The sequence below is a fragment of the Maniola jurtina genome, chromosome 7 (assembly GCF_905333055.1).
Source record: "Maniola jurtina chromosome 7, ilManJurt1.1, whole genome shotgun sequence".
NCBI lineage: Eukaryota > Metazoa > Arthropoda > Insecta > Lepidoptera > Nymphalidae > Maniola > Maniola jurtina.
In genome coordinates, this window is record NC_060035.1 from 14,613,102 (window position 1) to 14,640,864 (window position 27,763).

At 37.9% G+C, this 27,763-nt stretch overlaps 2 protein-coding genes across 7 annotated transcripts; one reads left to right on the forward strand and one right to left on the reverse strand.

Annotated features, from left to right (window-relative positions):
• The first annotated feature begins 759 nt into the window (after positions 1-759).
• Positions 760-22,191, forward strand: LOC123866822 (protein transport protein Sec24A). 5 transcript variants are annotated; one of them, XM_045908527.1, is made up of 18 exons: positions 760-945; positions 1,122-2,114; positions 2,154-2,231; positions 2,355-2,805; positions 6,371-6,473; positions 8,699-8,825; positions 9,348-9,535; positions 10,270-10,423; positions 10,797-10,954; positions 11,158-11,231; positions 11,682-11,833; positions 12,815-12,968; positions 13,469-13,644; positions 14,300-14,410; positions 14,958-15,142; positions 15,687-15,889; positions 16,245-16,481; positions 17,192-22,191. In XM_045908527.1, exons 2-18 carry the CDS (start codon positions 1,133-1,135, stop codon positions 17,301-17,303), a joined length of 3,645 nt encoding a protein of 1,214 aa, XP_045764483.1. In that variant the 5' UTR covers positions 760-945; positions 1,122-1,132; the 3' UTR covers positions 17,304-22,191. The 5 variants fall into 5 exon arrangements, with proteins under 5 accessions (XP_045764483.1, XP_045764482.1, XP_045764481.1 ...); XM_045908526.1 differs by having other exon boundaries at positions 1,122-2,231; XM_045908525.1 differs by having other exon boundaries at positions 2,154-2,805.
• Positions 20,090-26,793, reverse strand: LOC123866829 (cytochrome P450 6B6-like). Of its 2 annotated transcripts, none has more exons than XM_045908536.1 (4): positions 25,387-26,793; positions 24,682-24,817; positions 23,468-23,555; positions 20,090-22,942 (listed from the first exon to the last, which is right to left on the reverse strand). In XM_045908536.1, the coding sequence occupies exons 1-4, from the start codon at positions 26,744-26,746 to the stop codon at positions 22,673-22,675; spliced, it is 1,854 nt and encodes a 617-aa protein (XP_045764492.1). In that variant the 5' UTR covers positions 26,747-26,793; the 3' UTR covers positions 20,090-22,672. The 2 variants fall into 2 exon arrangements, 1 of the variants encoding a protein (XP_045764492.1); XR_006796262.1 differs by having other exon boundaries at positions 22,907-22,942; positions 23,468-23,551; positions 24,623-24,817; positions 25,387-26,790.
• Between the last annotated feature and the right edge of the window lie 970 nt (positions 26,794-27,763).

The window sequence follows — 27,763 nt, forward strand, 5'->3', positions numbered from 1 at the left end:
CCCGTGATGAGGTGATCGATTGCGGTAGAATGACAGCTATGCACAGAGTACTTTTTACATAAATGTCACGATCGCAATCATGCCTCATCACCTCGGACAAACCTGACATTGGCTAATCTATGTAAAGCCAGACGAAAAAAAAAAAAATCACCTTGGACAAACCTGACATTGGCTAATCAATGTAAAGCATAAAGCCAGACGAGAAAAAAAAAACACCTCGGATTGGTTGGTGTTCGCTCACTATAATTGGCTACAATGCATCGTTGCAATAAGAATACTACAAATTCAGCCAATCACAACCATTACGACTGCAATGATGATTGACGCAGATTTTCGGGAATCGAGCTAACAGGCCTTAGACAAATGATTACAGGCCGATTCTGAAAAGCCATCGATGTGAAAAGCTATCAATGATTCTACCGCTATCGAGCAGCTGCATATTTTTTTCTAGTTACCACACTTCTTGCAGTTATACAAAACCTATACAAAGCCATGTAAAACCCTGTAAAACCACAGAAAATCAAGTGTATAATATTGTTGAATATTGAGTTTCAAGTCTTTATAATGGTTTTATATAATTACCTATAATTAAAAATCATCTCCAAAAATAATTTTAGCATTTTGTATTGAATGAAAATCGTTAAATAAAGGAAAATATTGTGGATATTATGATGCAATTTTCTTTTCCTTCTTTTGTATAATGGTTTGTGATGCAATTTTGTGTTAACAAAACGCATTTGACGTCAAATTCAATTGTCAAAAAATCGCTCTTTCCCGCCAGTAGAGGGCGCTTGCAATCGCTCGGCCACGTAAGTCAGGGTCGTTTTTCCTTCACAGTTTTATTTTATCACGTTAATTTTGGCTTCCGTGATAATATGTGAGGATGGTTTAACAACACCAACGCGTGTGTAAAGTTTTCCAAGCTCAAAAGTCGCCTATCGAGCGGTGAGTCGCGTAGTGCGTTTGTCCTTCCGTCAATCTCAGTGAATTAGCATTAATTACACATCCTTGTCGATATCAAGTTTATTATCACAATACAAATATTAACTACATTAGTTTTCGTGTGTCTGAAGTCTCTGAGTAGATGCAATAGCGTAAACTTGCTAAAACTATCGTTCCAGATTGACAAGCCATGGCCCATATACCAAACCCATATAACAATGTTCCTGGCCAACAAAACTCGAATCCCGGAGCGTTCCAGCAATATGACCGAATGCCACCGAGCCAGTTGCCTGGGACCTTGAAACAAGATGGAAATTTGAACAACCCAGGCCCAATAGCAGGATTTAATAGCCAAAATAATTTAAATCAGAGTGCAAGTAGTTCGCCAGCTTTCAACCATCCCGGAATGATGCCACCACCTACAAGCTTACAGTCATCACCTGTGCGGCCACTGAAACCTATAAGTAATCAACCTCCAATGCAAAACATCCAGAACATTCCAATGAGTTCCCCCAGTGTACATGCTAAGCCTAATACTGGCCCTTCATCATCACCATACCCCCCTAATGCCCAACATCAAATTAATAACAATGCTCCACCTTTAATCCCCTCTAGTCAATATAGTCAACCTGTAATGAATGGCCCAATGCCTGGCCCCAATCAAAGACCAATTAACCAATATCCTCCACCTTCAAGCTCCTTTAGTCCATCACCATTAGGAAACCAAACCCCAATAAGTAGTAGTAATGCACCAATGAATCCTGCTTTCGGGAATCAGAGACCCCCAACATCTATGCCACCTGGTTTAATAAACCAACCAAATACTCCATTAAGTGGACCTTTGACTGGTCCTAGAAATAGTCCGCTAACAATTGCTTCACAGGGCAATGCCCCTACATCGAGTGTGTCAAACTTTGCACCGCCTATAGGGCCATTAAGAAGTAATATAATTAATGGCCCAAGTGTACAACCAACAATATCTGCACCAATGAGTGGCTCAATGCCACCTAAAGGCTTACCAACTGGGTCATCTATGCAAGACCTTCATAGATCAAAGCTTGGACCACAGACTAGCCAACCACAACCCCAAAACCAGCATAACAATGGCCCTTCCACACAAATGACTCGACCACCTTTGCCAAATATGCCTCCAATGCCACCAATGCAACAAGGTTTACAAAGTGGCCCACCGCTGCCACCAATGCAACAAGGTACACAAAGTGGACAACTAATGCCACCAATGAGCCAGTCAGGATTACAAAGTGGACCACCAAAAATGCCACCAATGAATCTACAAAGTGGACCACCAACAATGCCATCAATGAATCAACCAGGATTACAAAGTGGACCACTTACAATGCCACCAATGAGTCAACCAGGATTACAAAGTGGACCACCAAAAATGCCACCAATGAATCAACCAGGATTACAAAGTGGACCACCTACAATGCCACCAATGACTCAACCAGGATTACAAAGTGGACCACCTACAATGCCACCAATGAGTCAACCAGGATTACAAAGTGGACCCCCAATAATGGCGCCAATGAGTCAACCAATGCCTGGCCCAGCGAGTGGGCCAGCAACAAATATGCAGAACAGATACCCACAGATGCAGTACTCAGATCAGCAACAAAGGCAAATGCAGCAGAATATATCAAAGCAGTTTCCGACAAACAACATGTATGGTGTTACTCAACAAATGGGTCAGCTGAGTGTGACAAAGCAAGGCTTTGACCAATTGTGGGGACATCAGATGGTTGACTTACTGCAGTGTAAGCACATATTGCCTGAATATCCCGAGGATCCCCCGGAAATACGGCTCGGCCACCAGTTTGCCGATTCACCAAACTGTAGTCCAGAGTAAGTAGACATTTTATTACTTATGCATAACTAATTAGTGTTTGATATGAAAAACTTATTGGCTAAGTAGAGGGCTTCCATCTTAGACTGCATCATCACTTACCACCAGGTGTGATTGCAGTCAAGGGCTAAATTGTATCTGAATAAAAAAAGCTTTGACACAAACTTAGTTATACATAATGTCACAACCTGTATCCACATAATTTATTTTATTCACAACAAAACACAAACTTAACATTTTCTCAATAGTAATATTTTAAAGTGGCCACAGCTGATTTCAGGCCAATCTACTTTGTCAGGATAATATTAGCTTAGCCCAGGACAATTTAGTTTGGTCTGAATATTGGCTTAACTTAAAGTTTGATGTAGAAAGAACTAATTGAATCATAGCTAGTAACAAAAAATATTTCTTAGGAACTCCTTAACATTACCCAACATCTTGGGGAAGACATCGGGTAAAGAAATCTGTTATTAATCATCATTGACACCATGTTAACTATTAGTTCTTTGCTTACAAAATTAAAAATACTTAAATACTAAGTATATACTTATGTAGTGTTAAGTAATTATTTATTATTAACGTTAATAGGGTAATTGACATGCTAATCTTATCACATTAATTTGATTTGTTGAAAATAAAATTTACAATGATGGTTTTTATCTATCTTTTGTTATTGTGTTTATTTTAAACAGTACTAAGTAACTTTGTTGAGTTTATTTCTTCCCAAGTCACTCACCTTACCTTCGCAAGGTTAGCCTTTTGCATTGATTTATATGCACACTCGCTGATGGCTGTGACTTAGTCCCTGTGGATTAAGGTTTTTAAAAATCAAGTGGAAAATGTTTGATATTTCAGAATAAAAAGTAATCTGCTATATCCATATCTGGGATGCAAGTTATCTCTTTATCTGCTAAAATTGATTAGGCAGATGGGCTATAAAAATAACATGCAGGAATATTCTAGCATTTTATAATGTTAATGCTTACACAGTTCCATAAAATCTAAAAGTAGGAATGTTTCCCATATTTAAAGTTTAAACACAAATAATTAATATCCCAGTTAATAAATTGTATACATCAAAATGTATCAAAATGTAGTGTGTGCATCAAAGTAACCTGGTCACTAGTCAGATGTCTTTGTTACTTTAATGGACACAGTAGCAAAAGTGTTCACAATAACTATAATCAAGTTCAATAGTTTTCTGTCCAATTAAGTAAGTTTGTAAACAGTGGTTAACCAATGATAGATGTTTCAATTTTGATGTCATTGGGTCAATTCATTTTTCAATTAAGTATGTAATAATTTACTCACAAAACTTATTGGTAACCAACAAATTAACTCAGTTATGGTTGTATTTTATGTATGTTATTTTACACGGCGCTCTTCACATTAAGACTTGATAAGACATAATATAATAATTTTTTTATTGTTTGTTACATAGACAAAATTAATATTCATTGCTATTTTTTAATCTTTACTAATTTTTGCATTTAATTTTTTCATATCAGACCATAAGGCATTGTAAAGGTCTGTATCCCTACATAGTCGAAAATCCACACACTCATATGAAGTGATCCGCTTCCTCGTTTCTAATTATGCACTCACTGCAAGTAAACCTTTATAATTTAAAAAACTTGCTAGATTTGTATGGATTATTCACTAACAATCTTAAAAGTGTCATAAAGATCCCACCAAAACATTTCATGTAAAATGTGGCCAAGACTCACAAGTTCATAATGCTTTCACTGTTAAAAAGTTATGAGATCTCTAGTAGAGCCAAGCCCCTAGCTAGCTTAGAATTGCGCTGCCCATGGGACCTATCCCAAGTCCAAAGTATATATCTCTTAAATGCTCTTGAGTATATCACATTTATAACAATAAAGAACAAATAACTCTACTTACAAGCTCTGATTTTACAAACCCTAAATCTTGGTTAAAAAAGGACGGCTTGGCCGTTTAATGTTCGTGGTACTTTTATCTGATATGACATTTAAGCCCGGAATAGCTTGTGCGACAATCATGAAGTATAATAAAAATTAGTAATTGTCGAACAAACTATTCCTTTGACCTTAATATAATATGTTATGTCATGTAATAGTTTCACGAACATTAAACGGCCAAGCCGTACTTTTTTAACCAAGATTTAGGGTTTGTAAAATCAGAGCTTGTAAGTAGAGTTATTTGTTCTTTATTGTTATAAATGTGATATACTCAAGAGCATTTAAGAGATATATACTTTGGACTTGGGATAGGTCCCATGGGCAGCGCAATTCTAAGCTAGCTAGGGGCTTGGCTCTACTAGAGATCTCATAACTTTTTAACAGTGAAAGCATTATGAACTTGTGAGTCTTGGCCACATTTTACATGAAATGTTTTGGTGGGATTTCATTTCTTTTTGGCAGGTGCCCTAGATTTTTTTTTTGGATCTATTTTTTGTAGGTACCTACATCATTTTCATGGCCCGCTCTCTATCGTTACCTCTTTTTTTAAAAGCTTTTATTCCACTTCCAATGTATGTAACTATGTTTGTTTGGGTGGAATCTTGCAACTCAATTTTAAAGCAGATATATCAAATTTCAGTCTTTTAGGACTTTAGGAAACACATTTTTTAAATGCACAGACTAGGAAAAGTTTATTTTCCTGTTGTTTGAATGAAATCCCTAGCCTACATACCAAATTTCAGTCTTCTAGGACTTAGGGAAGTACTTTAGAACTTTTGACTAGAGGGGTTTTGAATGGCAATAAATCTGAAACCATAACAGGTAGACAATTGATACTTGGTACGTTTGATAAGTCTGTTAAGGACATATCAGCATTCTAGCGATAGACTTTACAAATAATTTGAAAATTTTGAATTTCTTAATTTTCCTGTAGTTTGTATGCAATTTCTAGTGTACGTACCAAATTTCAGTCTTCTAGGACTTCGGGAAGTACCCTATAATTACAGACTAGAAGTTTTGACTGTCAATAAATCTGAAACTATAAAAGCTAGACAATTGATACTCAATGCGTTTAATAAATCTGCCCAGGACATCTTATCCTGAAAATATCAGCATTCTAGCGACAGAATTTACAGATTGGCTTCACCCATAAGAGGCGTAGAGGGGGGGCATTTCCAATTTCTTAATTTTCCTGTAGTTTGTAGTCAATTTCTAGTCTACATACCAAATTTCAGTCTTCTAGGACTTCGGGAAGTACCTTCGAGGTTTTGAGTAGAGGTTTTGATGATCATCAGTGAGGGACGAAATCGGCGTATTTTAGGTATCAATAAATCTGTAACCATAAAAGCTAGATATTTGATACTTGGTATATTTGGTAAATTTGCTGAGGACACCTTATACTGAAAATTTCAGCTTTCTAGCGTCATCCAGACCGAAGTTATGACGGGTCGAAAATACGGCGAAACACTTCGAGAAAAAGGTACGTAGCGCCCCGGCCGCCGTTTGGCTCGTCTTGGCGGGGGCACTGCCGTGCCCCCTGATAAAAGAGCTTTTGGTGTTGAAAGAGAATTTGTTCTTGAAAGCAAACTTTATTTTATATTCATATTTTATTTTTCTTTTACAGGATATTCAGATGTACAGTGAACCGAATTCCCGAAACCAACTCTTTACTGCAGAAGTCTAGATTACCTTTGGGTATACTGATACATCCATTTAAAGACTTGAATGTGAGTATATACTTAGTAAATATGTAGGAACATAACCAAGTAATAATACAGTAGGCTAGATATAATAACTAAATATTATAAAGGAGAAAGTTTGTGTGTGTGTGTGTGTGTGTGTGTGTGTGTGTGTGTGTGTGTGTGTGTGTGTGTGTGTGTGTGTGTGTGTGTGGGTGTGGGTGTGGGTGTGGGTGTGGGTGTGTGTGTGTGTGTTGGGTGGGGGTGGGTGTGTGTGTGTGTGTGTGTGTGTGTTCATGTGGGTGTGTATGTTTGTTACTCTTTCACGCAATAACTACTGAATGGATTTGGCTAAAATTTGGAATGGAGATAGATAATATCCTGGATTAGCACATAGGCTACTTTTTATCCCGGAAAATCAAAGATTTCCTACGGGATTTTAAAAAACCGAAATCCACGCGGGCGAAGCCGCGGGCATCTTCTAGTATTAACTATATTACAAAAATATAACTTCCATGTAATTTTGTTATGCCTGTGTAAAAAAAAAATTGGTTTGAGCAAAAACATAAACCAAAAAAAAATATTACTCAATTAATACGCTACTCGAATATCAGTAAAGCAGTCTACCATGACCATAGTCTTAAAACATTATATTGTGTGCTAAGGTTGAGTTTCAGTTGCATACTAGGCCGTTTGACTTTGTCTATTTGGGTTGTACAATTGTCACAAGACTGTCCTGCATGGTAATTTGATTTTAAATCAAATCAAATATCAAATCATTTATTTGCTGATTGTAGGTACTACGTAGGTACATAAATTAGTTGTTAATACAATTAATAAGACTGCTCTAAAGCTGATCTAGAGATAACATTTGAAAAGAGCAACCGCCGAGTTTCTTGCTAGTTTTTCTCGGTAGGAACGGCATTCCGAACCAGTGGTGAATTATTCTGATGATTCAAAATTACTTGTAAAAGTTTATTTGAATAAAAAAATATTTTATTCTATTCTATTCTGTAAGAACCAGTGTGAATCTGAGGCCAAGAACTTGAAAATATCTGATAACGGAGCTGGATAATAACCTGTAGGTACTGTAATTTAAATAAATTCCTTTCTAAGGTCATGCATATCTGAACTGATTAGTCATAATTACTGTGCCCACATCTTCCTGATGAAATATTAAACATGAACTTGAAATAATATGACATTACACTTCTGACATTTTCCTGTAATAATTATTATAATATTATTTTATTTTTCAATTATTATGGTTATTGATACTGGAACATACATATTATACTATTTATGTAGTTTTTTGTTTAAACAGTTGTAAATTATGACCTCTAGGTCATCTAGGGTACACTTGACCAAACAAAATATAGTAATTAAATTATCAGAAAGGCTGTGATGATGGCTTATGGCTTTATGATTTTAATTATTTGCTTTTTTTATCCTGTAGTTATTGTGTAGCATTTTAACAGGAAAAATGAAAGAAGCCTTCATTTTGCACTTCCAAGCAGGTTCAGAATCCTAATTACTGTGCTGTTGCAAAGAAGCAGGCGGGTCTCCTGATGTTAAGTGATTACCGCTACCCATGAACATTTGCACCTCCTGAGGAACCACCACTGCATTGCTAGTTTGCGAGGAATTTGTTGATCCACATGTTGAATAACTCCATGTTAACTTTATGTAAAAATAAATGGATGAAAATATTTAAATGTACACCAAAAATAGGAAATATAGGTATAGCACATAACTGAGCAGGCTCCTGCGGTAATGGGGTGGTGCGAAAGGGTGACAGTTGTTATAAGTTGACGAATCACACACCCCTCCCGCGCCGCTCCACTACCAGGAACCTATCAACATTATGTGTAGCAGGTCAAATCTTACTTTGTTTTATAATGAAAATATTACAATAAAACTTAAAGCTAGCCTTATCTAATTACTATACAAATCATGCCCGCGTGGAATGGTGCCAAGAATACTGGCTGCATTTCCGCGTTGGACAGCCAGGCTGATCCGTTGCGCAAAAAATGAGCCAGCCCTTCTGTCACCCGATGAGGCTATTAAACGCGGTGAAATGTCTCGTAAAAATTTTTTTGCACTAAGACTCCATGGCCCCAGGGTCTCCACGGCAAACGGAACAAAAATGTGACTCTCAATAAGAGAGGCATATTTCGTTTTTATTGAGTTTTATGTCTTTGATATCTGTAGCGGTCTTTAGCCCAAAAACTAATAATAAGGCAGTCAAAATTAAACAAGGTCTTCCTTTTCAGCATCTACCAGTCATACAATGCACGACAATAGTGCGGTGTCGTGCATGCCGCACCTACATTAATCCTTTCGTGTACTTCGTCGACGCGAAGCGGTGGAAATGCAATCTTTGCTATCGAGTCAACGATTGTAAGTACGATAAACTATTCTAGTTATTCTTTTAAAGGATTGAGATTAATCTACATATTTCATGCGTAATGTAGCAACTGTGACATTTGTGATTATTTTGTCTATAAAATTGCAACCAGAGAAACAAGATAATAAATAATATAAGTCAAAAAATAACATAGCAAAGAAATTAAACTTCATATAGTATGAGAAGTTTTTACTGAATGTATAACATTAAGTAAAAAAGAAATTGTGATTTAGAATTGGAAGTCACTTTCGTAATTAGCACCCCGATAAACCTCGGAAGTGATTTCTATACGCATTTTTTAAAATATTAGTGCTGTCTTTTAATTTAAAATGGATTTCAGTTTTGCAATAAGCACCCCGCAAACTCTTGGAAATGACACACATAAAAAATGTTGATATGCTTGTATCCGAAAATGGGTGTTATTTTTGTAAGCTATAACCCCAAAAAACCTTGGAATGGCATTTATAACAGTATATTGGCTATATTGGATTTGATTGGATGCTTTTTTGTTTCAGTACCAGAAGAATTTCAGTACGACCCGGTAAGCCGGTCGTACGGCGACCCATCCCGGCGGCCGGAGATCAAGTCGGCTACCATAGAGTTCATCGCGCCCAGCGAATACATGCTGCGGCCGCCGCAACCCGCTGTCTACTTGTTCCTTCTAGACGTTTCGCAGATCGCGAGGGAGTCTGGGTATCTGCAGGTGAGAAAGATTTATATTTACAACCTAATCCTAACCTAATCTATTGGCCAGAGATTTTTTCACTGGTAATTTTTTAACCAACTGCGGCAAAGCCAAAAGGAAGGGTAATGATTTTAGCAATCTATTTATGTATGTTTGTATCCAGATTCTGTGTGTTCCACCGTAGTGGTAGTTAGCGACTCAAAAGCGATATTAAAATATACCAAGTGACAGAAAAACAATTTTATTGCAGTGTTAATTAAGAGGATTGCAGTCGGGTTTTAGTTTTCAACTTCATCTTGTTAAATGTTAATGATGTCTAGGTCTAACAAAGGATAGGGGTAGTCTCTCAAGAAAGGAATCCTAGGTCTAATGAACAATTTCAATGTTGTTTTCTCCACTGAATTGACATTGGTGGAATTATTGCGGACTACAAAACTGTAGTACAAAGAGAGTTGAGAAGAAAAAAAGAAGTTTTTTAATGCTCGAAATCTATTAACATTTAAGAGAACTGCTAAGTATTAAGCCTATTGTGTACTTTCAGGTTACCAAATTAGCTCAAATCTTGTCAAAAGAATTTTTTCATTCATTACATTCCATCAGACTGTATGCGTCCACTGCTGGACATAGGCATTTCTAAGTGCGTGCCATCAAACATGGTCCGCTTTCCTCATCCACCCGTTCCCCGCCACCTTCAGGTCACCGGTTCAGCGGGCTGGAAAAGATAAGCTTTATAAAATTTATCTTGTCCTCAGGTTGTCTGCGATACACTGAAGAGCAATCTGGAACAATTACCGGGCGACGCGCGCACGCAGATTGGCTTCATCTGCTACGATGCGCATGTCCACTACTACTTGATGAGCGATGGCCTCACTAGACCCAAGGAGATGACAGTTCTCGATATTGACGGTATGTAAAACGCTTCTGTAGACCCAAGAACAGTAATTTTTATTGAAGGTTTCTACTGCATTCCGAAAAAATTAGAAATTAGCCGTTTAAAAGTATCAGAAAAAGTTTCAGAAATCTCAGGAACAGTGGAGGGAGGGTGAGTGGGGCACCACTGTCTGTAATATAAATTATGTTAATCTGAAGACTGGGATCACTGCAATATGTATCAGAAATCAGAATACGGTCTGCATATTTTGCATACTGAATTCCAGTGATAGACCAGACTCCCAGTAAGTCTGGTCTATCACTTAAATCGTCCATGTTGGCAGGTTTTCAGCTAGATTTAGCTCAGTACAACTTATCCAATTGACTAAACATCTCAATATCTTTTCAGATATATTCCTGCCATCGCCAGAGTCCTTGCTAGTGAATCTAGGCGAATATATGGAGCTGATAAAAGAGCTCCTCACGATTCTGCCACAACGATACTCAGCACCTGGTGTGCCTGCCTCAGCGCTCGGTGCCGCTTTACAAGCCGCTTACAAACTTATGGTGAGGTTCTATTTTGCCTCTATGGCTGGCCACAGTGTATTAAACATTCGCTATCAGAAAAAATTCTGACAAGCCGGAAGTCTCTTGCTAACCCTCATACTGCAAACTGCGCGCAATTTTTGTCATACAATGATGCTAATTCTGTTGTAGACAGTCTCTAAACTAAAACAGGTTAAAACAAGTTCATTATAATTTTGTTACAGGCTCCAACGGGAGGTCGAATCACAGTCTTCCAAACATGTTTACCTAATATCGGCCCTGGAGCATTACAATCGAGGTATGATTCAAACTTTTATTTTCTCTAAGAAACAAGTTTATTTGCTTTGGGTGGTTAAACAATAGAAATTACTATGATTTGATTTGCTTTGAATATATCGTATTTTATTTTAACGGTCGAAATTAGTAATTAAACTGTGTATCTGTAATTTGTCGTGGGTTACTTAGCGATATCGTCGTACATCAAAAGGAATATATTGACAAAAAGTAAAGCAGTAATTTATCAACATTTTACAGATATATGGATTAATTTCTCATAAATAACTGAGCATGTTAAAAGTATATCTCTTGTCTAAGAAGAACCAGCAAGAAACTCGGTATCAAATAAAGGTATTTGATACCGAGTTTCTTGCTGGTTCTTCTCGGAATGGTATTCCAAATCAGTGTGGAATTCTGATGAAGCACTTGTAAATTTTTTTTTGAAGATAAATCTATTCTATTCTATCTACAGAGAAGATCCCAACGCTCGCTCGTCCAAAGATGTGGCTCACTTGAACCCAGCCACGGACTTCTATAAGCGGTTAGCGCTGGACTGCAGCGGGGCTCAAGTGGCAGTTGATTTGTTCCTTCTCAGCTCGCAATACTGTGACCTCGCTACACTCAGTAAGTCTATAAATACATCACACTTCACACTTCACACTATCACACTAATATTATAAAGGCGAAAGTTTGTATGTGGGTGTGTGTGTGTATGTTTGTTACTCCTTCACGCAAAAACTACTGGACGGATTTGGCTGAAATTTGAAATGGAGATAGATAATATCCTGGATTAGCACATAGGCTACTTTTTACCCCGGAAAATCAAAGAGTTCCCACGGGATTTCGAAAGACCTAAATCCACGCGGGCGAAGTCGCGGGCATCGGCTAGTAATATTATAAAGGCGAAAGTTTGTGTGTATGTTTGTTTCTCTTTCACGCAAAAACAACCGGACGGATTTGGCTGAAATTTGGAATGGACTTAGATTATACCCTGGATTAACACACAGGCTACTTTTTATCCCGGAAAATCAAAAAGTTCCCATGGGATTTCGAAAGGAACTGCCGTCCGATGCGTTGCTGGCCTTTCAGAAATTTGTTGGTCCGTCCTTTGAATAACCCCGTGTTGTAATCTAATGGGAAAACCGTTGCTGGGAGTTGATTGATTCCATAGTTTGCATCGGAAAAAAAGGATCTCGCACAACGGGCGGTCGAAGCGCCCTAGGTACCCAAGTCTAATCTTATGGTTAGTCAAGGAACCAAAAGCTTAATTTGCTATAATCCGGCAAACCAACGAAATCTGTATGGTACGCAGCACCACACAAATTCCAACACCACTCGACGCGCGTTTCGCCCCCATACCGGAGCATCCTCAGGAGATGTAGACCTTACAATGTCTAATTGCAAGTTGTAATGTGTAATTGCAAAGTAGGACTTTGCAATTACACATTGTAAGGTTTACATCTCCTGAGGATGCTCCGGTGGATTATATTTGGTGGATTATAGCAAATTAAGCTTTTGGTTCCTAGTATATCATGGACTTCCGCAAAATAACGGCTGCTTATATAATATATATAATACTTTATCGGTTATTGTGTTTGCTTGCAGGTGGTATGAGCAAATTCAGCGCAGGCACCGTATACCACATCCCGTTGTTCCGAGCGCAGCGCGCGTGGCAGTCGGAGCAACTCACGCACATGTTCACCAGATATCTCACGCGCAAGATCGGCTTTGAGGCGGTGTTGAGAGTCAGGTGTACAAGGTAGTGTCACACTCTGCTATACAAAAAATTCCCGAGTACGGAACCCTCAGTGCGCGAGTCTGGCTCGCACTTGGCCGGTTTTTTAAACCTTATTTTTGTTTAAACCTTATTTTTGTTTAAACCTTTTTTTTATTAATTGGGATAGTATGGGGAAATCCAAAACTATAGTATAGGAGATACAGGGAAACGGTCTTAGGAATTTTAGATTTTTACCCGACGGCATGTATTACACCATTACGTGTCGTCTTTGTTTCTTGCTTATGAAATAAAATGTTTGAATATAAGTACAGTAGCAGAATGTTTTGTGACCCATTGAAATTACAAAAACCCCATTAGTGAATAAAAGAGGTTTTTTTGTGTGGGCTTTGAATGGGTAAAATTGACTTTTGCTCACTGGTTTTCACCAAAAAGGCTTGCTTTTTGAGCTAGTGTGGAAGTTATGTAGGTCGGTATAACCCGATAACCCATCGAATCCGTTAAACTTTGTGTTTATATTGCAGAGGTGTATCAGTCCACACGTTCCACGGAAACTTCTTCGTGCGATCGACAGACCTACTCTCGCTACCCAACGTGTCACCAGATGCAGGCTTCGGCATGCAACTCACGATAGAGGAATCATTGGCTGATTTACAGCAAGTCTGCTTCCAGGCCGCGTTACTTTATACAAGTAGTAAAGGTAACTGACAAAATCACATAGTCACTACACGGGATTGGAATGTAAATCCTTTTTCTTTCAGTATTCCGTAACCTGTGGGATAAATTGCAAAAAATTAAAAGTAAAAACTGTATTTTTAAGAGTTTGCAATGTATTGCAAGTGAAACATCTGACTGATGCTAGAGGTCAACGAACGTTGTGTAGATAGGTGGTATCAATTCTGCGGCGTAGGGAGTTTTGCACGCTATTCATTGCGGGTTTGATAAAATACTAAATCAATGAAACTATAAGTATCAATCATTCAATCAATCCTTTATTTTTGCTCTAAATGTAGGTTAACAATGGTATTACAATTATTATTCATACAGTATTACTATATTTGCCATGCAATGGCGTGCGAAATTTCACATAGACACCAAATATAAAATTCAAGTACTACATAGTCAAATAAATCCATTGTTAATTTATAAGGCAAATTGTTATTGGTATTGGATTGTGTTTAGGTAGTATAATAATAGAGCTAAGTTTTCGCTGGCGTTCTAATTACACTTGTATATTTTATGTTTTTTGTTTAAGTATATTTTATATTTTTTGTTTTTTGCCTAAGTTTTAAATTTTATGCATAGATAGATAGACCATAGATGCATAGATTAGATAAACACGTATTTATTTCCAGGTGAAAGAAGGATACGAGTGCACACGCTAGCTTTGCCCACTGCTAACACGCTACCCGACGTCTTACATTCGGCCGATCAGCAGTGCATCGTCGGATTGCTTAGCAAAATGGGTATGTGTTGTCGAAGATTGGATAAATTGTCGGATAATTGTGTGTGACAATGAATGATGGGTATGTATTGTTGAAGATCGGATATATTGTCTCGTGTATGAGGATGAAAGTAAGACGCAGGGCGTTTCCACCCATATGTCGTCAACATTCCTTCTGCAGTCTGTTGCGGCTTATGAGTTTTGACTCGTGATTGTGTCAAACTGCTCGTGAATGGCCGCTAAATGACTGATGAAATAAATTTTTACTGACGTTAAAATGAAGATGGTTGAAGCCGTGATATAGCTATCCCTCGAGTGTATTTCATTCCGTCAAAACATCATCATCATCATCGTGTGGATGTCCACTGTTGGACATAGGCCTTCCCTAAAGAGCGCCACCACACCTGGTCCTCAGCCTTCCTCATCCAGACACATCCCGCCAGCCGCTTTATATCGTCGGTCCATCGTGCTGGAGGGCGTCCCATACTACGCTTGCTTAAACGCGGTCTCCACTCAAGGACTTTCCGGTTTCGGCAAAACATCACAAGCAGATAATTATTTGTTTTCAGCCGTGGACCGTTGCGCAACAGCATCCATGTCGGAGGCTAAAGAGGCTCTAATCAACGTGGCAGTGGACATGCTGTCAGCGCACAGGCTCGCGCAGAACCTGCCCGTGGGCTCGGTCAGTTCCGCCCTCCACGCGCCCGTGTCCATGAGACTACTGCCGCTGTACATACTGGCGCTATTGAAAAGAGTGAGTGAAGCCTTCAAACTGGGCAAAAAGGATTTTGGCTTTATCAGGCGATCCCCAGGATTATAATGCGTAAAAAGTTTGCTCACGCGCCATTTTGACTTTATGTGTCAAATGTCATGTCAAAAGTACGCTTTTAGTCCCTATTTCAAAGGTGAACCGCACTTTTGACATGACAGTTGACCCACTGAGTTAAAATGGCGCGTGAGAAGTCATTTCGTACGGATTATACACTGACCTTTACTAATGCAAGTACGCTGGACCTGTTTTGCTGATCTGTTTTCGAAGAAACTTAAATATTCGCCATTGTTACGCTGATAGCAGCAAAGCGCCATGTCTTTTTCTTCTTCTTCTTGCTAGCCCTTATTTATCCATCCACAAACCTCACGTGCACGCCATTCTTGCCAGTGTAGGGCGAGGCTCCAAGTTTTGAACGCAAGCATATGAGTGTACTCGCAGCTTAATTTTAGTGAAGAGACATCTGTCAACGCTGTTATGACTATTTCACTTTCACTGCTAAATACTCTTTTGTCGCTTTCGTCAACAGAAAGCATTCCGCACGGGCACGTCGACGAGACTAGACGAGCGAGTAGCGGACATGTGCTTCATGAAGAGTGCGCCGCTATGCCAAGTGATGCGCGCCGTGTACCCCGACCTTTACGCGCTACACACGCTGAGCGAGCACGTGCGGCGCGACAAGGAGGGCATGGACGTGCCCGACCCGCCGCGCCTGCAGCTGACCGCCGAGAGGTGAGTGACCTCAAGTGACCCCAACCTTAACGCATCCAGTGACTTAAACGGTCAAACTTAGGTATATTCGGTGGCCTAGGCTGTTTCTCACAACTTAGGTATATTTGGAGGCCTATATTAACGCGCCGGTTATTTGCTACCCAAGTTGAGGTAAACCCACAGGCCACAACTTCGGGGCATCGCATAGTTTTAGCTGGCAGCTTTGTGCATCGTTGTAAAGCTATGGGAGGCCTCCATTTTGAAATCTAAAATGCCAGACATAAAAATCTTTGAAAAAATTTGTAGGCTTCTCCACAAGTACTCACCAGAAAAATGCAACCATTCTTTCTATAATATTAAAAAAAATCCATTTCAGAATCAACATTACTGGAGCGTACCTATTAGACGACGGCGAGAATATGATAATCTACGTGTGCCACGGAATCAGTCCCGCGTTCCTATCAGAGACCTTCGGCGTGGCGTCCTTCAACCATCTGCCGGACGAGGCCAGGAGTGTGCCCAAACTGGAGGCAGATGGAAATGAGCTACTACACGCGTTCATCGACAAACTGAATGATGACCGGCCTTACCCAGCCAGCGTGTTAATGCTTAGGTGAGTAGAAGATCGATTCACTTTCGAAAATTGAAAATACTAATTATTATTTGTTCATGTTCATGAACAAATAATAGTTAGTATTTTCAAATGTGTTCACATTTTATTTTTTGTGATGTTACCACAAATTCATGGTTTTCGCATTTTTCCTTTAGCACATGAAACCTTTTTTTTTTTTTTTTTTTTTTTTTTTTTTTTTTTTTTTTTTTTTTTTTTTTTTTTTTTTCCGCTGGTAAAAATGCAATTACGCATGCCGCTCAAAAGCGGGTATGTGGGGCTCACTGGCAATGCATTTGTGCTGCATTCATATAGCATACCCACTAAAAAACCCAGCGGTGCCGTCCACGTCAGGTTAGAGGCGTCTCAGGATCCCGGGTGTCGTATGCGACTGAGACGTCTCAGCGTTAAACCGGCACAGTTTTAGTGAGGGAGAAGATGAGCGTAATGTCTCCTTCTTCTCCCCTGTCTTCTTCTGCGGCGTGGGTGAGCGTCAGCGGACAGCTCTCGCACCCGCTCCGCGGCCTCCTTCAGTGTTATTAGCACATGAAACCTACTTACCGGCCATATTTCACGATTTTAAATCAACGGGAAGTATCCTTAGGTTTTCTTGACAGACGGACCGACCGACAGGCAGACAGACAAAGTGCCGTTTTTACTTTAGAGGTACGGACCCCTAAAAATGTTTAAATACATTTGTGCTTTTTCCACAGAGATAACTCGGCATCACGGCAACTATTCACGGAGCGCCTTGTCGAAGACAGGGTAGAGTCCGCGCTGTCATACTACGAGTTCTTACAGCACGTCAAAACGCAAGTGAAATGAGTGCGGACTGACTCGCGAGTGACACGTTTGCCCGCTTATTCCGTAACCTTGTTGACATTGGATGATGATGGATGGATGGATGACATTAGATGGATGGATGACATTGGATGGATAGAGCGCGACCGTAGCGACACACGACGGAAATATGTTCAATGCGGCTCGTAGTTGTAATACAAGGAACTGTATGAAGGCGTTCACATTGCGCTGCTATAACTTGTGCCAATAAAGAAACGAATTGAAAATGGCAACGTTCATCATTCCTTCTCGCTTACATATATACGTGTATAGTGTGTGAGTGAGATGGAATGATTAGCGCTTGGTTTTTATTCGTTTATTAGCACAAGTTGAAATTAAATGGAAATGTATGAAGACGATAATACTGCGCTGCTATAACTCATGCCAATAAAGAAACGGATTGAAAATAGCAGAGCTAATCATTTCCTCTCGCTTACACTATACTTCTGTACCTATAGTGTGTGAGGGAGATGGAATGATTAGCGCCATTTCGTTTAGAATAGTTTCTTTATTGGCATAAGTTATACTGTTTCGCTTCGCAGTGTGACGTGATTCATACAGTTCCTTGTATTATGTGTTCCTTGTGTGATGTTTTGACGCGTTTCTTTCGCGTCTTATCTATCCAGGTCCTTAGATCTAGTCTATTCGGTCGCGATCTGTCAACGCGAGTAAACTGTCAAGTTGACAGTTACCAGTTGTCATCTCATACAAAAATGTTAATTTGACAGTTTGTATAAGATGACAGCGACTAAAGTAAAAATCGCTAAATGTCATTAAAAAGCTATGGAATACGAGTAAGTCCTGTCCCGGACTGTGTTGGCTGCGGAGTGAGATGGTACTACGACACTGCCCTAACTTGTTAACGTTGTATAATATTGATTTAGTCTCTCCTAACTGATGCGCGACAGAATTATCGACAGACGGATTATTATGGGTCCTGCTACTGTTGTAGCAAACGAATAAATAGCCTTACTTAGTGTCCAATCGAAGCCGATCAATCGGCTATTGCCACATTCGGCCGAAGCCACAATTCAAGATTCGCTAAAATTTTTTTAAAAGTTTATGTTAAATGTTGTCTTGTTGAATTTGTTATAAATACCGTTATTCGTTTATTTTCGGTGCTTGCTAGAAACCGGTTTCGGATGCGGTGCGTAAAAAGCGGCGGCGTGCAGATCATAGAGGCATAAAAGCACTGCTTACCCTAGTTAAAATAGCTTAGAGCTCATTTTTCTTTATGACCTGCCAGGTAAATAGCTACTTCCCTGACTAACGCTTATCCTGACTTCAAACACTGTGCACGCCAGTGGTAGAGAGCCATGTGCCCCTCCGACCTAGTAAAGGTCATAGCACACATATCAATCAACTCGGAAAGTCTCAATACGAGACAGATTTATGTAAGAGACATACATCTGTCTCGTTTTAACTCTAGTCTAAGCAAAGTCAGAGTGTGCTCATCACCATTAGTGTGCATTTCATACATTCATTGTTTCATACAAAGAATACTTGACAGCTTGAATTAATCCAATGAAGTTAATATGTTGCTATGACCTTAAACCAGCTCTCATTCTCGTTCAAAGTCATCTGCTAGATTTTCGCATCCGTCTAGAATACTCGATAAAGATTATAGGATAATTGTTATGTAGCTAAGAAGGACTCGAATGAAAATAATGTCTCTTAAAGTATATTAAATAAGATTCTTATATAACAATTAAATTGTACAGATGGAAATGCCTTGACTTCGTTGATATAAAAGAATAACATACAGTGCCCGGCAGGAAATATTGTAGATCGAACTTAAGAAAGAGATAACGCTTTCGTAAAGCGTTGTCTCTGTCGTTGAGACCGACGAAACGTCACATAGGTATGAGCGATAGAGACAACTCTCTACGAAGCCGAAATCTCTTTCTAAAGTTCTATGTATACTATTTGCTGCTGGGTACCTTTAGGGCAAGATCACATTGCGTATCTCTCCTAATTCGTATCAAGCCACAGATTGGCTGAACTGAGGGTATTCTTGCAGTAAATGCATTTTAGCCAATAGCGAGAGTGTTGGCCAATCAGAGGTAATTGCGATCGTCACACTGTAGCTGTCAAACTACGGCGGTAAATATATAGCGTATGAAGGCCAGCGCAGATAGAATTATAGTAAACGACGTAAGCAACTCTGCGGTTATTGAAATATCGACTTTATCTAAATATGAATAGAGTTTAGAATAACCCGAGGTTGGGAAGTTGGCGGTTTGATACTCCTTGCCTTGGGAGTGCACATATTAAAGTCCGTTCGTCATCACCTGATCTCTCTCCGGTCGTGTCGAATTGCCATCCCATTGGATTATGAATAGTGGTGGAATAGATTGCATCTGTAATAACTAATAACACATGCTAGTTGCCAAACAAAATAATACGGCCAGTTCTATCTTCATACTAATAGCAACTCTATTAGAATGGTATACGGTCGATATTTCAAATATCCGCATTTGCAGTTCTTTCCGTGTTGGTCCTATGCTACGGGTAAATTCATGAACAATGCTTGGTACGTAGATAGAGACGTTAATAGGCTAGGTGAAAATAATACTAATAATAAAAAGTTAAACGAAATTCTTCAGCGTTATTAAAAAAAAAAACATGTAAAGGCTTGCGCATATTATGGCTGGCAGACTGATGACGCCGTCGCGCTTCTGGTTGGCTGTAGTCTGCGCTTACCTTTATTGTGTTTCCTAATAATTTAAACCACAATTTTTTCCCCTACTTTAAAGTATTTTTGTATAGAAGCTTTTATTTTTTTATTACTTTAGCAATTTCTAGGGCGTGTCTGTAAAGGCCAAGTATCGTGAATAATTTTAAGGCCAAGGACAAATCTAGTGAAAATCCGCGGGCTGAAAAACGTTAGCGGCATTCCCTTTGAACGTGTCATACGAAATGTTAGGAGAGCGTCTTATTTGGGCGACCAAGACGTTCCCGCGCATTTTCCTTACTTAGTCACTTACTCCTTTGCGAATATTTCAGAGATGCGGGTTTCAGCTAGATTTGTCCTTATATAACTCGTGTTAATAAAGAAACAAATGCTAGACGAGAGAAAAAAAAAGAAACAAATCAAAATAATTCCCTCTCATTTACACACTATACCGGTGTACAGAGTGTGAGTGAGACAATGCTTAGCGCTATTTCGTTTCGATTCGTTTCTTTATTGGCACGAGTTACAATTAAAATATATGTAATTGATGCAATAAGATGACCTTTTTTATTGTATACTATTTCGGTTTTAGGTGTATTTAATTACTGTTAATTTTAATCTTATTTATGCCTATCGATATTCGATTGTAAATTGAATATTAAATTATAAGTGATTCCAAATCAATTTGTTAAATATATTATATTGCAAAATGAACAAAAAATTTACTAAGGCACTTGGATCTAATGTACAATCATACTGTACTAGTGTTGCGAGTGAAAAAATAATATCTTTTCATCTAAGTATTGAAAGCTTATAGAAACTTTTTTTAGTTATTTGCTTTCATCATGTACATTTTTTTTTAACAAAGCTGTGACGTCCCTTTATGATATTGCAAAGTAAATATTTCTATATTAAACATAGTAGATACTTCCATATTAAGTATTTAATATCGAATATTTAAGATACTACCGATATCTTAAAACAATAATGATAACACTATCGAATCGTTATGATTGATAGAATCAATGAATACACGCAAAATATTTCTCAAGCTATTTTAGTAAACGTCTCATTTGCGATTTACTGATAATATTTTAGTAAATTACATGAATCAAAGTGCTCAAAATTGATCAAAGATAAATATTACGTGATATGTCTGATAGTTGTTTATTTATTTTAACAACTATTTGATTAAAATTTATTTGGTTTTTGTTTTAAATTGATCAGTTTTTACAAGGGAATGCAACTCTAGTGAGGTCCAAGCCTAAAATATTTCAAAAAATCATGAGGTATCGTGGGACGCCTAACAGAATCCAAGCTTCTTACTTGCAAATTGTATATAAAATCTTGTTCGCTATCTCGCTCACTCTCGGGCAACAATACGCGCTGCCCAGCCAATGAAGTTTTCAAAATATGAATAAGTTTAAGTTTATAGGGTTAAACTTCTTGTGTTTTCATACAAATTGGTTTGGAATAAACCCTACATGAATAGTTGGATGGTTTTATGAGAAATGGCTCCCCATTTGTACCGGGAACATTGAAATGTATGTAATATAAAGCTAGTTGACTCTTTCTTATGTAAAAGAGACACCACGTAGAAGAGAGAGATGAAATATAAAACCAATGTTATACCTTGGCAGTTTTATTTGATTCTAACAGAAATCGAAACCGTTATAACACAAACTGATTTTTGAAGGATTATTTAAAATATTTTAGATTTTTATCTGAATTTATTTAAGTTTTTTAAAATTCGTTTTTAATTATAACAATTTCAATCCAAATCATAATTTGAATTCTGAATGAAATAAACAGTTGTAGATACCTACAAGTAATGATATATTTTTTTTTAATTATCTGTACTAGTACACAGTAAAGAGGCAAAATGTTCGAAGAAAGATTTTATTTATAAAATTACAACAAAAATATGCATACGAAACTACTTTTTTTAAAAGAATATTACCCATGGCTTTATTATAAAATAAAGTATAATGTACTTGTACATACTTTAAATTAAAAAACTGAATATGAATCGAATAAATTGTGTTCCAATGCGCTATGTTACGATTTCTATTACGAAATCGGATTATACTGCTAAGATTTATTGACTGAGTCTAAAATATTATAATGTAATGAATTTGTTGTTAGCGGACTGAATTCGGGAGTCTTGTAACTTGTTTCAATATAACAAATCCAAAATCAGTGTTGTTTCTCTTACTTATATTTCCTTTAAGACTTTCTTTTCCTTCCAGTGTTTTGCTGTTAGGTGCGTTGCAATTAATTAGAAAGTTTCATTATAATCTCTTTATAATTAAGATAGGTAAGTAGGTAAGTGTAATCATCCATACTATAATTTATAAATGCGAAATTGTGTCGGTCTGTTTTCACGGCCCAACCACTCAACCGATTTTAATGTTTGGCATAAACTTGGGATACACCCCGAGAAAGGACATAGGCTACTTTTTATCCCGGAAAATTAGAGAGTTCCTACGGGATTTTTAAAAACCCCATATCCACGCGAATGAAGTCACGGGCATCAGCTAGTTTAATTATAATAAAATATACTTTTTTAACTGCATAGGTATTGAATGAAATCTTTATGTTTAATAAAATACCTAGGTAGGTTCTGCTGTTTATAATAAAATATGTTTAGTAAAATTTACCCAGCTAGTCCACTTAAAAATTAAGTGGCTTTTTTAATGATCCCGCAACACTGCGTACATTCGAGACACGTATCGAAATTCTTCTCCACATCGAAAGGCCAGAAGTCTTTCGGAGCATATTCGCTCCTCCTGAATATCTGGTCGTCTATGAGCGCCCAGGACCACAGATAGCTCCTGGTTCTGAGGAACTTGGTGCTTGCTTCTACGACCGCGTTGATGGCACGACGGCAGACCGGGTCACGCTCTGACGGAGTGTTGAAGGAGAGGTTTTTTATGTTGCATCTAAACACCTGAAATATTTTTTATTTGCTGGTGACAACCTGTTAAGTTTGAAACAAACAACGCGACGGCAAGCGAACTGCAGAAGCGCGGCTCTAGTGTGGAATTTTTCATAGTCATCATACAGTTCGTTGTAAGTATTACAAATTTTATAAGCCATTGCCGTCGCGCATTATGAGTCTCTTGCCTTTAAGTAGTGTAAATTGTCCATGGTATGTTAAGAAGAATCCATTTTCATTTTTTGTGGATTACGTAAAAATACCCGTTTTAAACTGGGTCGTTCAGCGAGTTATGGAGAGGGTAGTATTAGAGTTTCCTTGACGAAAACTTACACATCAAGACACTAGGACATTTAAATTCCTTTCCATTTCAAATGAAGGGAAATAACACACCTACACACATATTGCACAAGTAGGTACTTAATATGCTGAGGCAGGCTTTTTAAAATTAAGATACAAGTTAAACCTGCATTGTGAACTGTCTAGTTAATGGTTGCAGGTCAGTGGTTGGTAGGGTCACTGCGTTCAATTTCTTACTTCATGGCCACACATCTCCAGCATGCAGTAGTTGGTGTAGTCCACAGGAACCAGGTCTACACGGAAGCCCAACTTTTGAAGATGCTCTGATGAGTAAAAGTTATTTTAGATATTCCCTAATTTTTAGTTTCTCAGCACAATTTTTGAAGAAAATCCGTATTATCTTTTTTTATTTATTCATTATACACAAGCGCTTGACCAAAATCACACCTGATGAAAAGTGATGCTGTGGTCTAAGATGGTACCTAGATCTAGAAGATGCCTATTGACTCTTTTTTTTAAAGATACCCGGATTGTAATTGGTAGGAAACACAGATCGCGGAAGAGTGTTCCAAACCTTGGCCATGCATATGAGGAATGATGACTCAAAACGAGTGCGTTTAGATGGTTGGATCAACCGCTCAAGCGGTCTCCTGTATTACAATGCCAGCTAAGCAAAGTTCGTTAAGCACACCTTGAAGCGGTCAGTTGAAAATGTATGAAGTGATTAATACTACGTACTTGTAGATAGGTAGGTAGGTATATTAATAACAATGGTTAGTATAAATAATAAAATTAGAATCAGTAATTTGAAGTTACCTCGAATGCCGCGTAGTTTCTGAGGCTTGTGAGAAAGTGTGTAAAACGAGTAACACGGACCATAATAGATTCTTACATATTGTATTGACATTATTTGCCTTTTTTTGCGGGAATTACTTATCGTTACATTTAGCGTTACGTGAGTAGGTATATTATTTTAACTGTAAAATAAATAAAAAACTAGATAGCAAAGAAATGACAAAATGTTTCAGTTGCATTCAGTTGTATTCATGTTGTATTTCAGTCACAAAGTACCTACCTACTCTGTGATTTCAGTTTTGACTTATCGTAAAACTTCGCGATATTGATTGAATAAATCTATGGAATAAACTTATTCATTGAAAGGTTCATTCATGGTTCATTCTTTATTCATTTGACAGATCCATTCCAATTGGATGAAGATCTGATGATGGCCTTCGAAGGTAAAGGATTAAACTCTACAGTAAATCTCTTACGGTACTTTCTTTAGGTAGATAAATTGTGTAAGTAAAATGCAAACAGCCAAAGAAAATTTTAGTTGCCAGTGATATTGTCGATGATCTTCTTATTTTAAACGCATAGTACAGATCTACATACTTCTAGTCATAGAGTAAGTTTAAATTTTGTTTCTTAGTTTCAGTCTGAGTGGTATCCCGCCTAACACGCCTTGCACCACATTGAGGCGATGGTTCAGGCGCAGTTTCCTTTGGGTCTTCTCCGCAGGCTCCACGGAGAACTTGTGCAAGATGGCCGCGAGTCCTGCTAGCGACTGCATTTGGCCGAGTCTAGTGCCTGGAAAAAGAAAAATATTAAGATAAGATTTAAATAAAGTTGAATACTAAAACCCGACTTCGATCATTTTAATAAACGCTGAAATATATTATAAGTATTAAAATTGTTTTTCTGTCACTTGGTATATTTTAATATACATGATATATGTACATTATAATATACATGTATATTCCTGAGCTCAGAATTTTCTTCTGTTTCAGTTGACATCCCACACGATACAATAGCAAAAAAATGTTTTTGGAGACCTCCACTTTTTTTTTTGATGTAACATCCGTTAGGTCAATATTTGAAAAAAATGTTGAAATATAGTATTTCCTTCTATATACCTAAACATACCACGCATAAACTCTAGTCCGAACAGTCTCTATGATGGAATAATCCTAGCAGATGTAACGTTAGCAGTTCAAAAAAATTGTAGTACCTACCCAATTTTTGCAAAACAGCCACTTTGACACGAGAACTTATTCGGAAAGTTGAATAGTATTATTATTTATTTAACTTGTACGATAATAATAATATCTTCTAATTAAAAAAAAAACAAAATTGATTGCAGGAGAATACCTACTTACCAATACATGCTCGAGGACCCTCACCAAATGGCATGTAAACGTATTTTGGTCGTGCATTTACTTCTTTAGCGGTGAATCTTTCGGGTCTGAATTCACTGGGATTTGGAAAGTATTGTTCATCATTTTGTATCGCTTGAACAGGAATAATGATTTTCACCCCAGGGTCCAGAGTGATGTCAAGTTGAGGAATTGTATATTTGCTTGCACAAACTCTTTGTAGGATCGCTAATGCAGGAAATATTCTTAAGGACTCTTTGAGTGCCATATCTAAGAGGCTCATTTCTGCTATAGCATCATAGCACAGTTTATTGTCGTACCTTGAGAGCACCTGGTCGATTTCATTCTGTATTTCATTTTGAACTTCTGAATTAAAAGCAAGTTCATGTAAGGTATAACTCGTGGCCGATGAGGATGTTTCAAAACCGGCTGCAAAAAATACGAATACCTGTGCCACCAAACACTGGAGATCCATCTCCATTTCAGCTTCCTTGGGTGATCCATCCGGGTTTCTGTGCTCAATAGAATCTCCAACTATTTTTCCATTTGCTGCCAGTTCTAGAAGCAAGTCGACAAAATCGTTCCGTCCCGATGGCTTGTAATTTCGTTGCTCAAAAATGTTTATGCTTATATCAGCTAGCGCTTTCTCTACTTTCTTGTCAACTAAGCGAAGTGTTTTTCTGAGCGCTGGAAATATGTCCCATAAGCCCGCCAAAAACATTTCTTTTAATGAACGGTCAAACATTCTCTTGCCTAATCGTCTGAATACAGAGTTTTCATTATTGATTGCATCCATTTCAATACCAAAGCCGCAAGCGCCGATAAACTCAGTAGAAAACCGAGCCATCAGCTCACGTATATCACATTCTCCTCCCTTGTACACTATTCCTTCACCTAATCGTTGAAGCTTTTCCGCGCATGTAATGATTAAGGGAAACATAGCTTTCAGTTTTGCTGTTGTGAACGCTGGGGTTATTCTTTGCCGTAGAAGTTTCCACGAGTCACCATCAGCATGGAAGAGGTTCTTCACCAGAAATTCTTTCTTCTCGTTCCTTGCCAAGCCACGAGGATAAAAATGTCCGAAGTCCAAGTTTAAGATATGTCTTGCTATCTCTGGATCCCTAATAATTAACTCGGGCGTTGGTCCGCGAAAGTATCCCACAACTTTTTCATTGGGATATTTATCATACAGGTCGGAAGCTATGCAACCCATACTCTTAAGTCCGAAGAAATTCGCCAAGTGATTCCCGAACAATGGTATCGGCATTTCGTGTTTTACATTTCTCTTAGCCCAGTAATTTCGACTTGAGTTAATATAAAAATATATGGTCACAAATAGAATTATTGAGATAAGTAGAATCATCTTTTCACGATGGAATAAGGGCCACAACTGATTGTTAGGTACCTACTTAAAGGCTTGGAGATAAGGCGCTCTATTTACATCTCAACTGTAGCAAAGAACAATCAATATTTTTTTTTAAATACGATATTTTGTTAAAAGCTATTTTAACGAAAAAGCCGCCTATTGTCCAAAAAATCAATTTTTGTTATACATTTCTATGTTTTGGTGTACAATAAAGAATATATTACTTTTTACTTTATTTAAGGAACTTGAAAACTTTTTAATTTTTTTTAAAGAAATTCTGTAAGTACTTGCAATATTGCCTAGTGATTTTAGCAGTTTAGTTCATAAAATATGACTACGTTATGAAACTTTTCTCTACCGTTTTCATATTGTTCCGTTATTTACTTGTTTAGTTCATACCTATAGTGCGCGACAGGTTGAGAAGGCAACCGGGGTGGGGACGCCCCGCACACCCGCACACCCCCGCGCTCAATCAAAGGAGTGCGACTTCTGTACGTAGTCCTATTCTGTGGCTTGATATTATTGCATGCTGGATCATTGCATTATTATTCTTTAGTAAGTATAAGTAGATAGCAAATAAATTAAGTGCGTAAAAGAAGTATACGTGACATAGGTACTTGACAGAAAAAATACAATTAGCGCTAGCTATCTCTTCTACTCTTGTGCGTTTTATATCTTCATTCTCACTCATCACCAAGTACGAATTTTGTTCATGCCACATAATGTAGGTAAAATTCATGCCATGTCATGGTCAAAATTAAAATTCAAATCACTACCCATATAAATGCGAAAGCGTGTTCGTTTGTTAGTTTTTCCTTCAATTGCATCACTATGGAGCAGCAGATCGAATGAACTTTTGCATGAGTATAATAAAGACCTAGAGAGTGACACTTTTTATCCCGGAAAATCAATGAGTTCCCCCGAGATTTTTAGACGGACAATCTTTAGTATAAATTATAAACAAGAGTTCATACAACCATTTGATAAAGACCATTTAAAGAATTGATGACATGA